The 13,217-nt window shown below is 46.3% G+C and overlaps 1 protein-coding gene across 1 annotated transcript in view; it reads right to left on the bottom strand.

Moving 5' to 3' along the window:
- galnt9 (polypeptide N-acetylgalactosaminyltransferase 9) overlaps positions 1-13,217 on the bottom strand; it is a 268,692-nt gene that overhangs the window by 131,027 nt on the left and 124,448 nt on the right. Inside the window, exon 6 of the mRNA XM_080208641.1 lies at positions 6,862-6,979. Within this exon, the coding sequence (XP_080064767.1) occupies positions 6,862-6,979 (118 nt within the window). The remainder of the gene's footprint in view (positions 1-6,861; positions 6,980-13,217) is intronic.

Below are 13,217 nucleotides of genomic sequence, written 5' to 3'. Positions count from 1 at the left end.
TATCCTATCTATCCCATTCATCGTCTTATACGTGTCCTGGCAGGATTATGGCTGGATTCTTAATCCGAATCCCGAAGATGGTGGAATTTGAATTCAATAAAAATATCTGGAATTAAGAATCTACTGATGACCATGAAACCATTGTCGATTGTCGGGAAAACCCGTCTGGTTCACCAGTGTCTCATTAGGGAAGCAAATCTGCTGTCCTTACCCAGTCTGGCCTACATGTGACTCCAGAGCCACAGCAATGTGGCTGACTCCCAACTGCCCTCTCAGATGGCCAAGGGAGACACTCAGAAAGGCAGCTCACCCCCCCGCCCTCCCAAGGTCAACTCGGGATGGGCAATTATTGCTGGCCACCTCTGCCCCACAAATGAATAAAAGAAACGTCAATGAAGTACTTTCTGTAGTGTAGCCATGATGGGAATGGAGGAAAATTGGTAGTGAATTTGAGCATAGAAAGGTCCCACAAACAATCTGGATGATGGCGTGAGAATCTATTTGTGTATTGATTAGTTAGAATGCCAGAAGAACTCTCCTACTCATCTTAAAAGAGTGGCTGTGGGATCTTTTACAGACACCTGAGGGCCAGAGAGAACCCTGTTTTAACATCTTATCCAAAAAGAACGACACCTGACAGTGCAGCACTCCCCAAGTTCGATTTTTGTGCTCAAGTCTCTGGAGTGGGATTTTAACCCAAAATTTCCTGACTCCCACTGTGATACAACTGACGGTTGCAATAGCAACTACACTTCAAAAATACCGCATTGGAGTAAAATGCTTGGGGATGTCCTGAGGGATGTGAGGGGTGCTATATGAATGCAAGTTCTTTCCTCAGGGAAGGAGTCATGCTGTTCTAATCCGTTCTATCCACAAGTGACAGCAGTCCCTCAAATAGAAACATAGAAACTAGAAGCAGGAGAAGGACATTTGGCCCTTCGAGTTTGCTCTGCTGTTCATTTTGATCATGACTGATCATCAAATTGAATATCCTGATCCCCCCTTCCCTCCAATATCGCTTAATCCCTTTAGCCCCAAGATCTACACAGAGTCATAGAGGTTTACAGCATGTAAACAGGCCCTTCGGCCCAACTTGTCCATGCCGACCTTTTCTTAAACCCCTAAGCTAATCCCAGTTGCCCGCATTTGGCCCATATCCCTTTATACCCATCGTACCCCTGTAACTGTCTAAATGCTTTTTAAAAGACAAAATCGTACCCGCCTCTACTACTACCTCTGGCAGCTCGTTCCAGATACTCACCACCCTCTGTGGGAAATAATTGCCCCTGTGGACACTTTTGTATCTCTCCCCTCTCACTTTAAACCTATACCCTCTAGTTTTAGACTCCCCAACCTTTCGGAAAAGGTATTGACTATCTAGCTGATCTATGCCCCTCATTATTTTATAGACCTCTACAAGATCACCTTTCAGCTTTCTACGCTCCAGAGAAGAAAGTCCCAGTCTATCCAGCCTCTCTTTATAATTTAATCCATCAAGTCCTGGTAGCATCCTAGTAAATCTTTTCTGCACTCTTTCTAGTTTAATAATATCCTTTCTATAATAGGGTGACCAGAATTGCACACAGTATTCCAAGTGTGGCCTTACCAATGTCTTGTACAACTTTAACAAGACGTCCCAACTTCTGTATTCAATGTTCTGACCGATGAAACCAAGCATGCCGAATGCCTTCTTCACCACTCTGTCCACCTGTGACTCCGCTTTCAAGGAGCTACGAACCTGTACCCCGAGTAAGTCCTGCCCTGGTTCAATCTACCAAGATGTATCACCATGCATTTGTCTAAATTAAACTCCATCTGCCATTCATCAGCCCACTGGCCCAATTGATCAAGATCCCGTTGCAATTGGAGATAACTTTCTTCACTGCCCACTATGCCACCAATCTTAGTGTCATCTACAAACTTACTAACCATGCCTCCTATATTCTCATCCAAGTCATTAATATAAATGACAAATAACAGTGGACCTTGCGCCGATCCCTATCTAATTTCTTCTTGAACCTTTGCACCAGAGGGCTGTAGAGGTCACTGAGTTCTTTAAGACAGAGAGAGATTGGTTTCTGATCAATAAGGGGATCAATGGTTACAGGGAGAAGGTGGGAGAAAGGAGATGAGAATCATATGACATGATTGAATGGTGGAGCAGACCTGATGGGCTGAATGGCCTAATTCAACTCTTATATCTTATGGTCTTATAATAATCAGACAACATTTTACCCTCAGCTACTTTCTGTGGGAGTGAATTCCACACATTCACCGCCCTCTGGGTGAAGAAATTTCTCACCTCAGTTCTAAAAAGGTTTACCCCTTATTCTCAAATTATGAGCCCTAGTCCTGGACTCCCCCACCATCAGAGAGATTCTTTCTGAATGTACCCTGTCTAATCATGTTAATTTTATAAGTTTCTATGAGATCCCCTCTCAGTTTTCTAAACTCCCGTGAAGACACAAATAACATGCCAAAAATAGATGACAGGGAGGTTAGAAACTATTATTATCACAAGAGACTTGGTGTTGGACAAGTTAATGGGGGCTAAAGGTAGACAAGTCTCCTGGCCCTGATGGAATGCATCCCAGGGTAATAAAAGAGATGGCGGGAGAAATTGCAAATGGTGATTTATAAAATGCGCTGGACTCTGGGGTGGTTTCCGCAGGCGGGAAAACAGCAAATGTGACACCACTGTTTAAAAAGGAGATAGACAAAAGGTAGGTAACTATAGGCCGGTGAGCTTAATTTTTGTAGTCGGGAAAATGCTTAAATCTATCATCAAGGAAGAAATTGAGAGACATCTGGATATAAATTGTCCTGTTGGTAAGACGCAGCATGGGTTCATGAAGGGAAGGTCATGTTTGACTAATTTGGTGGAATTCTTTGAGAATATTACATGTTCAGTGGACAATGGGGAACCTGTGGATGTGGTGTATCTGGATTTCCAGAAGCGTTTAACAAGGTGTCGCACCAAAGACTGATACATAAGATAAAGGTGCATGGTGTTACGTGTAATGTATTAGCATGGATAGAAGATTGGTTAACTAACAGAAAGCAAAGAGTGGGTGTAAATGGGTGTTTTTCTGGTTGGCGATCAGTGATTAGTGGTGTGCCTCAGGGATCAGTGTAGGGACAGCAATTGTTCATAATTTACATAGATGATTTGGAGATGGAGACCAAGTGTAGTGTGTCAAAATTCACAGAAGGCGCTTTCTCCTTACTTGAGAAAGGATATACTGGCACTGGAGGGGGTGCAGAGGAGATTCACTAGGTTAATTCCGGTGTCGAGAAGATTGGCTTATGAGGAGAGACTGAGTAGACTGGGACAATACTCATTGGAATTCAGAAGAATGAGGGGAGATCTTATAGAAACATATAGAATTATGAAGGGAATGGATAAGATAGAAGCAGGGAAGTTGTTTCCACTGGCGGGTGAAACTAAAACTAGGGGACATGGCCTCAAAATAAGGGAGAGAAGATTTAAGACTGAGTTGAGGAGGAATTTCTTCATCCAAAGGGGTCCTTGTGCATGAGTCGCAAAAACCCAGCTTGCAGGTGCAGCAGGTGGTCAGGAAGGCGAATGGGATGCTGGCCTTCATAGCGAGGGGGATTGAATATAAAAGTAGGGAGGTCTTGCTGCAGCTGTATAGGGCATTGGTGAGGCCGCAGCTGGAGTACTGTGTGCAGTTTTGGGCGCCGCACCTGCGCAAGGATATTTTGGCCCTGGAGGGAGTGCAGAGGAGGTTTACTAGGCTGATACCGGAGTTGAGGGGATTGAGCTATGAGGAGAGGCTGAATAAACTAGGCTTGTACTCGTTAGAGTTTAGAAGAATGAGGGGAGATCTCATTGAGACGTATAAGATGATGAATGGGATGGATAGGATAGAGGTGGAGAGACTCTTCCCGCTCAAAAAAGACAGTAGGACTAGGGGGCACAGCCTCAAGATAAAGGGGAGGCGGTTTAGAACGGAGTTGAGGAGGAACTTCTTCACTCAAAGGGTGGTGAATCTCTGGAATTCTCTGCCCGTTGAAGTGGTGGAGGCTGCCTCGCTAAATATTTTTAAGAAGCGGGTTGATGGGTTTTTGATAGGAGAGGGGATTAAGGGTTATGGGGAGAGGGCGGGAAAGTGGAACTGAGCCACAACAGATCAGCCATGATCTTATTGAATGGCGGGGCAGGCTCGAAGGGCTAGATGGCCTACTCCTGCTCCTATTTCTTATGTTCTTGTGTTCTTATGTTGTGAGTCTGTGGAATTCCCTGCCCAGTGAAGCAGTTGAGGCTACCTTATTCAATGTTTTTAAGGCAAGGATAGATAGATTTTTGAACAGTAAAGGAATTAAGGATTATAGTGAGTGGTCGGGTAAGTGGAGCTGAATCCACGAAAAGATCAGCCATGATCTTATTAAATGGCGGGGCAGGCTCGAAGGGCCAGATGGCCAACTCCTGCTCCTAGCTCTTAACATTCTTATAATCATAACTGTTTTAGTCTCTCCCCGTATGGCAGATGTGCCATCCCAGGAATCAGCCTGGTAAACCTTCACTGCACTCCCGCTATAGCAAGAACACATCCTTCCTCAGAAATGGACACCAAAACAGTGGCTGACTCCTGACTATCATCAGAATTTCCCAACAAGCCACAGCACATCACCACGTCGCTGAGAAATCCTCCCCACTGCCACCTTCCCAAGGGGAATTTCGGGAAGGGCAATACATGCTGGCCCTCCCAGCGCCACCCACACCCTGCAAATTCATCCAAAAATAATCATCTTCACAAAATAAAACTCAACCCATTGCAAAAGTGTCACGTCAAACAACCACAAAACCAGGTGAGTGGGAGCAGCAGAAAACGAGGCAGGAGGAACATTGTAAAGAAAAATAATCTCTCTCAAAGAAATAACCTGGTCAAAGAATAGAGAAAATTACAGCACAGGAACAGGCCCTTCGGCCCTCCAAGCCTGCACCGACCATGCTGCCCGACTGAAACCCCCTAGCCTTTCCAGGGACCATATCCCTCTATCCCCATCCTATTCATGTATTTGTCCAGACGCCCATTAAAACTCACTATCGTATCCGCTTCCACTACCTCCCCTGGCAGCGAGTTCCAGGCATCCACCACCCTCTGTATAAAAAACCTGCCTCGAACATCTCCCTTAAACATTGCCCCTCACACCTTAAACCTGTGCCCCCGAGTAATTGACTCTACTACCCTGAGGAAAAGTTTCTGACTATCCACTCTGTCCGTGTCACTCATAATCTTATAGACGTCTATCAGATCGCCCCTCAACCTCCGTCGTTCCAGTGGTCCTAGAATCATAGAATCCTATAGTGTAGATGGAGGCCATTCAGTCCATCAAGTCTGCCCGACCACAATCCCACCCAGGCCCTATCCCCACAACCCTAAGCATTTACCGTAGCTCATCCCCCTGATAACAAGGGGCAATTCAGCATGGCCAATCCACCCAACCTGCACATCTTTTGCCTCACAAATGACTCAATGAGGAGGAATGTAACTTGCTGCAATATGTTAATGAGTTTGGGAGTAAGTAACGAGCAGCCTATTGGACACACAGATCAACCCCTCTTTCCTCAGTCAGTAATGTTTCCCTTTTTCCTTCATTTCGATTGGCTGAAGCAATTGTAAAATGTCGATTCCACAACACAGAGCAACACGAAATCCATCGTCCAACTGCTCGTCTCTGAATGCACACTGACCATCGTCTAACCCAATCTCTCCGAACGCACACTGACCATCATCTAACTGACCGTCTCCGAACGCACGCACACTGACCATCATCTAACTGACCGTCTCCGAACGCACACACACTGACCATCGTCTAACTGACCGTCTCCGAACGCACACACACTGACCATCGTCTAACTGACCATCTCCGAACGCACACACACTGACCATCGTCTAACTGATTGTCTCTGAACGCACACACACTGATCATCATCTAACTGACCGTCTCCGAACGCACACACACTGACCATCGTCTAACTGACCATCTCCGAACGCACACACACTGACCATCGTCTAACTGACCGTCTCCGAACGCACACACACTGACCATCGTCTAACTGACCGTCTCCAAACGCACACACACTGACCATCGTCTAACTGACCGTCTCCGAACGCACGCACACTGACCATCGTCTAACTGACCGTCTCCGAACGCACGCACACTGACCATCGTCTAACTGACCGTCTCTGAATGCACACACACTGACCATCGTCTAACTGACCATCTCCGAACGCACACACACTGACCATCGTCTAAATGACCATCTCCGAACGAACGCACACACACTGACCATCGTCTAACTGACCGTCTCCGAACGCACACACACTGACCATCGTCTAACTGACCGTCTCTGAACGCACACACACTGACCATCGTCTAACTGACCGTCTCCGAACGCACACACACTGACCATCGTCTAACTGACCATCTCCGAACACACACACACTGACCATCGTCTAACTGACCGTCTCTGAACACACACACACTGACCATCGTCTAACTGACCATCTCTGAACACACACACACTGACCATCGTCTAACTGACCGTTTCCGAACGCACACACACTGACCATCGTCTAACTGACCATCTCCGAACGCACACACACTGACCATCGTCTAACTGACCGTCTCTGAACGCACACACACTGACCATCGTCTAACTGACCGTCTCTGAACGCACACACACTGACCATCGTCTAACTGACCGTCTCTGAACGCACACACACTGACCATCGTCTAACTGACCGTCTCCGAACGCACACACACTGACCATCGTCTAACTGACCGCCTGCGAACGCACGCACACTGGGAACCCTCCTCTCCCTTACTCACCCTCATGCCGAGTTCAATATTTTCTCCTCCGTAAATCTCCATCCCGGGATCCAGGAGACCGATCTCGCCAAAGTATTCCCGCTGAACCACAAATGAACAGCCAATCATTGCGGGTGTCCTGTGTGCACAGAAAGAGGAGACAAAAATATTCCTTTTGAATCATCTAGAGTTTGGTTTAACAGGTGAGGAGGAGAGTGTTTGCAGGGCTGGCTGTGGGAACGAGATGAGCTGAGTGTGGCCAATTATATATTTATCAATCAAACCAATGTGCTCCTTCAAAGAACCACGGACATTCTCTCTTCTGTTGGGAAAAAGTTACAAAAGTCTGAGGTCACGTACCAACCGACTCAAGAACAGCTTCTTCCCTGCTGCTGTCAGACTTTTGAATGGATCTTCCTCGCATTAAGTTGATCCTTCTCTACACCCTAGCTATGACTGTAACACTACATTCTGCACTCTCTCCTTTCCTTCTCTATGAATGGTGTGCTTTGTCTGTATGTTAATACATGTGACAATAATAAATCAAATCGGCTTAAAAACCAGCAGAGGCATGTGTGGCTGAATGACCTTCTCCTGTCCATGATTCTTTTAAGCTGAACTGTTGCACGTCAATGTACAAATTGCTGTCTGTTTGAACTATGGAGGTTAAAATCCATAAAAATACCACCAGGGGAGGCTGCAGTGCAGCGATATTGTCACAGGGTTAGTATTCCATTGACCCAGGGTGGAATATTCCTGTCCCACCCACCGCAGTGGGACACCGACAATGCAAAGATCCGTTAACCTCGGCTAGGAACTTCCAGTCTTGGACTGAGAGCAGCCTGTCCCCCCAGGGTAATATCTGGGGACCCGGGTTTAAATCCCACCACGGCAGGTGGTGAAATTTGAATTCAATAAAGTATCTGCTGTTAAAAATCTACTGATGACCATGAAACCATGGTCGATTGTCGGATAAACCCATCCCCTTCACTAATGTCCTTTCGGGAAGGAAATCTGCTGTTCTTACCCGGTCTGGCCTACATGTGACTCACTGCTCTATGATTGGTTATTAAATACCCTCTGAAATGACCTAGCAAGCAATTGAGTTCAAGGGCAATTGGAATGGGGCAGCCAGTGACCCCCACACTCCATGAATTTATCTTTTTAAAGAAGTTTGATATAAATCTACAAATTGCTGGGAAATTCACGGTTTACCAATGTCTTGCACAAGCAGAACTGAGAATGAAATACTCTCCGTGGCCTCGGCTCCTCCCTCTGCGACTGGATCCTGACTTTCCAAACTCACGGAACACAATCAGTAAGGATAGGCAACAACACCTCCTCCACGATCATCCTCAACATGGGTGCTCCACAAGGCTGCGTTCTCAGCCCCCTTCTACAATCCTTATACACCTGTGACTGTGTGGCTAAATTCCCCTCCAATTCAAGTTTCACATTTGCTGACGACACCACCGCAGTGGGTCAGACCTCGAACAATGACGAGACAGAGTACAGGAATGAGTTAGAGTATCTGGGGAACTGGTGCAATGACAATAATCTCTCCCTCAATCTCAACAACTTCAAGAAGCGTAAAGGAGAACGTGCCCCTGTCTCCATCAATGGGGACAAAGTGGAAATGGGTTTTGAGGTGTCCAAATCACCAACAACCTGTCCTGGTCCCCCCCCCCATGCCGACACTATAGTTAAGGAAACCCACCAACGCCTCTACTTTCTCAGAAGACTGTGGAAATTTGGCATGTCAGCTATGGCTCTCACCAACTTTTACAGATGCACCATAGAAAGCATTCTTTCTGGTTGTATCACAGCTTGGTATGGGCTCCTGCTCTGCCCAAGACTGCAATAAACTACAAAAGGTCATGAATGTAGCCCAATCTAACCAGTCTCTCATCCATTGACTCTGTCTACACTTCCTGTTGCCTCAGAAAAGCAGCCAGCATAATTAAGGACCCCACGCACCCCAGACATTCTCTCTTCCACCTTCTTCTGTCGCGAAAAAGATACAAGAGTCTGAGGTCACATACCAACCAACTCAAGAACAGCTTCTTCCCTGCTGCCAACAGACTTTTGAATGGACCTACCTCGCATTAAGTTGATCTTTCTCTACACCCTAGCTATGACTGTAACACTACAATCTGCACTCTCTCCCTTCTTTCTTTATAATGGTGTGCTTTGTATAGTGTGCAAGAAACAATACTTTTCACTGTATGTTAATGCATGTGACAATAATAAATCAAATCAAATCAAATAATGTCCTTTAGGGAAGGAAATCTGCTGTCCTTTCCTGGTCTGGCCTACATTTGACTCACAGAACTAAGATTGGTTCTTAAGTGCCCTCTGAAATGGTCTAGCAAGCCTCTGAGTTCAAGGGCAATTGGGATGGGGCCGGTGACCCCCACACTCCATCAATAAATTTTTAAAAAATTTGATATAAATCTACAAATTGCTGGAAAATTCACAACAGGTTCATCAACATGGGGACTAGGTCCCCATCCCCTACCACTAGGTCCCCTTTCTCATCCTCTAAAGGACCAACGTTCACCCTAGCCAGCCTCTTCCTTTTTATATATTTATAAAAACTTTTTATATATTTATTGTTTTTATAAATATATAAAAAGGAAGAGGCTGGCTAGGTTGAACGTTGGTCCTTTAGAGGATGAGAAAGGGGACCTAGTGGTAGGGGATGGGGATATGGCTAAGGTATTGAATAACTTTTTTGTTTCTGTCTTCACGGAGGAGGACGTGAATAATTTGCCGGGTGTTAGTGATGGAAAGGTGGTAGGACTGGAGGGTCTTAATGACATTATTGTTACTAGAGAGGCGGTGCTCGACGGACTGGAGGGGCTGATTGTGGACAAGTCGCCAGGACCGGATGGAATGCATCCGAGGGTTCTGAAAGAAATGGCGGAGGTGATAGTGGATGCCTTGGTGGTTATTTTCCAGACGTCGCTGGATTCCGGGGAAGTGCCGGAAGATTGGAAAACGGCTAATGTTACGCCGTTGTTTAAGAAGGGTGCCAGGCAAAAGGCAGGGAATTATAGGCCGGTTAGTTTAACGTCTGTGGTAGGTAAAATGTTAGAATCCGTCATTAAGGAGGAAATTGCGAGGCATCTTGAAGGGAATTGCTTGATAGAGCAGACGCAGCACGGTTTCATTAAAGCGAAGTCGTGTCTGACAAATTTACTGGAGTTCTATGAGGATGTGTCTAGGGCGGTGGATAAAGGAGAGCCGGTGGATGTGGTCTTTCTGGATTTTCAGAAGGCGTTTGACAAAGTACGTCACAAGAGGTTATTGCAGAAGGTCAAGGGACATGGAGTTGGGGGTAGGGTGTTAGCGTGGATAGAGGATTAGTTGTCAAATAGGAGGCAGAGAGTGGGGGTCAACGGGTGCTATTCGGATTGGCGGATGGTGACTAGTGGAGTGCCCCAAGGGTCGGTGCTGGGGCCTCAGCTTTTTACCATTTATATAGATGATCTGGAGGAGGGAACCGAGTGTAGGGTGTCGAAATTTGCTGATGACACCAAGATTGGGGGAACGGCAAATTGAGTGGAGGGTGTGGAGAGTCTGCAGAAGGATCTAGATAGGCTGGGCGAATGGGCCAGGAAATGGCAAATGGAATTTAATGTTGGCAAGTGTGAGGTGGTCCACTTTGGTAGGAATAATGGTAGGAAGGATTATTACTTACGTGGCGAAAAACTGCAGCAGGCGACGGTGCAGAGGGACCTCGGGGTCCTTGTGCATGAGTCGCAAAAACCCAGCTTGCAGGTGCAGCAGGTGGTCAGGAAGGCAAATGGGATGCTGGCCTTCATAGCGAGGGGGATTGAATATAAAAGTAGGGAGGTCTTGCTGCAGCTGTATAGGGCATTGGTGAGGCCGCAGCTGGAGTACTGTGTGCAGTTTTGGGCGCCGCACCTGCGCAAAGATATCTTGGCCTTGGAGGGAGTGCAGAGGAGGTTTACTAGGCTGATACCGGAGTTGAGGGGGTTGAGCTATGAGGAGAGGCTGAATAAACTAGGCATGTACTCGTTAGAGTTTAGAAGAATGAGGGGAGATCTCATTGAGACGTATAAGATGATGAATGGGATGGATAGGATAGAGGTGGAGAGACTCTTCCCGCTCAAAAAAGACAGTAGGACTAGGGGGCACAGCCTCAAGATAAAGGGGGTGCGGTTTAGAACGGAGTTGAGGAGGAACTTCTTCACTCAAAGGGTGGTGAATCTCTGGAATTCTCTGCCCATTGAAGTGGTGGAGGCTGCCTCGCTAAATATTTTTAAGACGCGGGTTGATGGGTTTTTGATAAGAGAGGGGATTAAGGGTTATGGGGAGAGGGCGGGAAAGTGGAACTGAGCCACGACAGATCAGCCATGATCTTATTGAATGGCGGGGCAGGCTCGAAGGGCTGGATGGCCTACTCCTGCTCCTGTTTCTTATGTTCTTATGTTCAACATCTTTAAATGTACAGAACATCAAGCAGAACTGAGAATGAAAATATCCCTTTACTAAGTTTCTTGTTGCTATTTTTTATACACAGCTTTTATTTTGCAAGGAGCTACTTTCATCTTCCTCTTGAACTCAATTAAAATATTGGAGTTCGCTCTTCAAACTGCAGCGAAGCAAATCTCAACTCAATGTAAAGCCAAAACCTTAAATAATCCCAATAGTTAGCACATCACAGACTCTTTCAGTCTAAACCTCTGAAGTCAAATTGAAAAGAAGCAGGCTAGGTTTTGAATGGAGTTTCAGGTGTTGAGATCTTTGATTTGATTTTAATGTTGCTTCTGGAGGAGGATCAGAATAACTCACTTGAGTGAGATAAAGATGTTAAACATCAAGAAAGGGGAAAAAAGATCGTACATTTATACAACTTTCAAAACCCCAGCATGTCACGAAGTGTCTTACAACCAGTGAATTATTTGATTTGATTTGATTTATTATTGTCACATGTATTAATATACAGTGAGAAGTATTGTTTCTTGGCGCTATACAGACATAGCATACCATTCATAGAGAAGGAAAGGAGAGAGTGCAGAATGTAGTGTTACAGTCATAGCTAGGGTGTAGAGAAAGATCAACTTAGTGAGAGGTAGGTCCATTCAAAAGTCAGATGGCAGCAGGGAAGAAGCTGTTCTTGAGTCATTTGGGATGTGACCTCAGACTTTTGTATCTTTTTCCCGATGGAAGAAGGTGGAAGAGAGAATGTCCGGGGTGGGTGGGATCCTTGATTCTGCTTACTGTTTTACCAAGGCAGAGGGAAGTGTAGACAGAATCAGTGGATGGGAGGATGGCTTGAGTGATGGACTGGGCTTTGTTCACGACCCTTGCGATCTGTAGTTTTGTGATGTAGGGCTCACTGAATCATTTTCTGCCCCTCCCTGTGTTACCAGAGTCTTACTTTCACTGAGCAGGACAGACAGAGCTACGGAGCTTTGATTGTAAATTGGTGCCAAAGATTGGGCCCAGATTTGATCCCTGTGTTTTCCACCTTCTGCTGCTCTGTGTAATCCTACTTCACCTTGTTTGCAGATTTGTGATAATTATATTTTGGTCTGATTTGCATCAGATCAACTGCATAAAAACTGCCTCGTAAAGTTTAAGTTTACTTATTAGTGTCACAAGTAGGCTTACGTTAACACTGCGATGAAGTTACTGTGAAAATCCTCTAGTCGCCACACTCCGGCACCTGTTCAGGTACACTGAGGGAGAATCTAGCATGGCCAATGCACCGAACCAGCATGTCTTTTGGGTTGTGGGAGGAAACCGGTGCACCCGGAGGAAACCCACGCAGACGTGGGGAGAACTTCCAACTCCACATAGACAGTTACCCGAGGTCGGAATCGAACCTGGGTCCCAGGCGCTGTGAGGCAGCGGTGCTAACCACTGTGCCACCCATGCTTGTCCCCTTTGCCCTCATTGCACTATTCCACATGAACCTCTCTGCACCTTTCCACAGCTCACCCAGAGGCTGGCGGGAAGGTAATTTGCATCCCAGTGACGGGATGCTGGTGAAGCCCAGGCCACCCCACACCACAGTCTCAGAATTTCCCCACCAGCGTGAAACACATTTGGGAAAACATGGTGTGCAGATATTGGGGATTCATCTGAACAACAGATGGGGCTGCCTCTGGAATTCTTGAGGTAGGCCTTCCACAACCCTGGAACATCACAGCAGGGGGTTGGGGGAGTGCAGATTCAGTATCCAGGAGGGGGGTCCATATTCCTATCTCATGATGTTATAGAATCATAGAAAAACTAGAGCACAAACAGGCCCTTCGGCCCACAAGTTGTACCAGTGATATCCCTAGCTTCTAGACTTAGCTATAACCCTCAATCCTATTAAGTCCCATGTACTCATCCAGAAG

This window comes from Carcharhinus amblyrhynchos, chromosome 20 (assembly GCF_965287045.1).
Source record: "Carcharhinus amblyrhynchos chromosome 20, sCarAmb.v2.hapA, whole genome shotgun sequence".
NCBI lineage: Eukaryota > Metazoa > Chordata > Chondrichthyes > Carcharhiniformes > Carcharhinidae > Carcharhinus > Carcharhinus amblyrhynchos.
The sequence above is the reverse complement of the archived record's forward strand: the minus strand, read 5'-3'. Positions and strand labels throughout refer to the sequence as shown.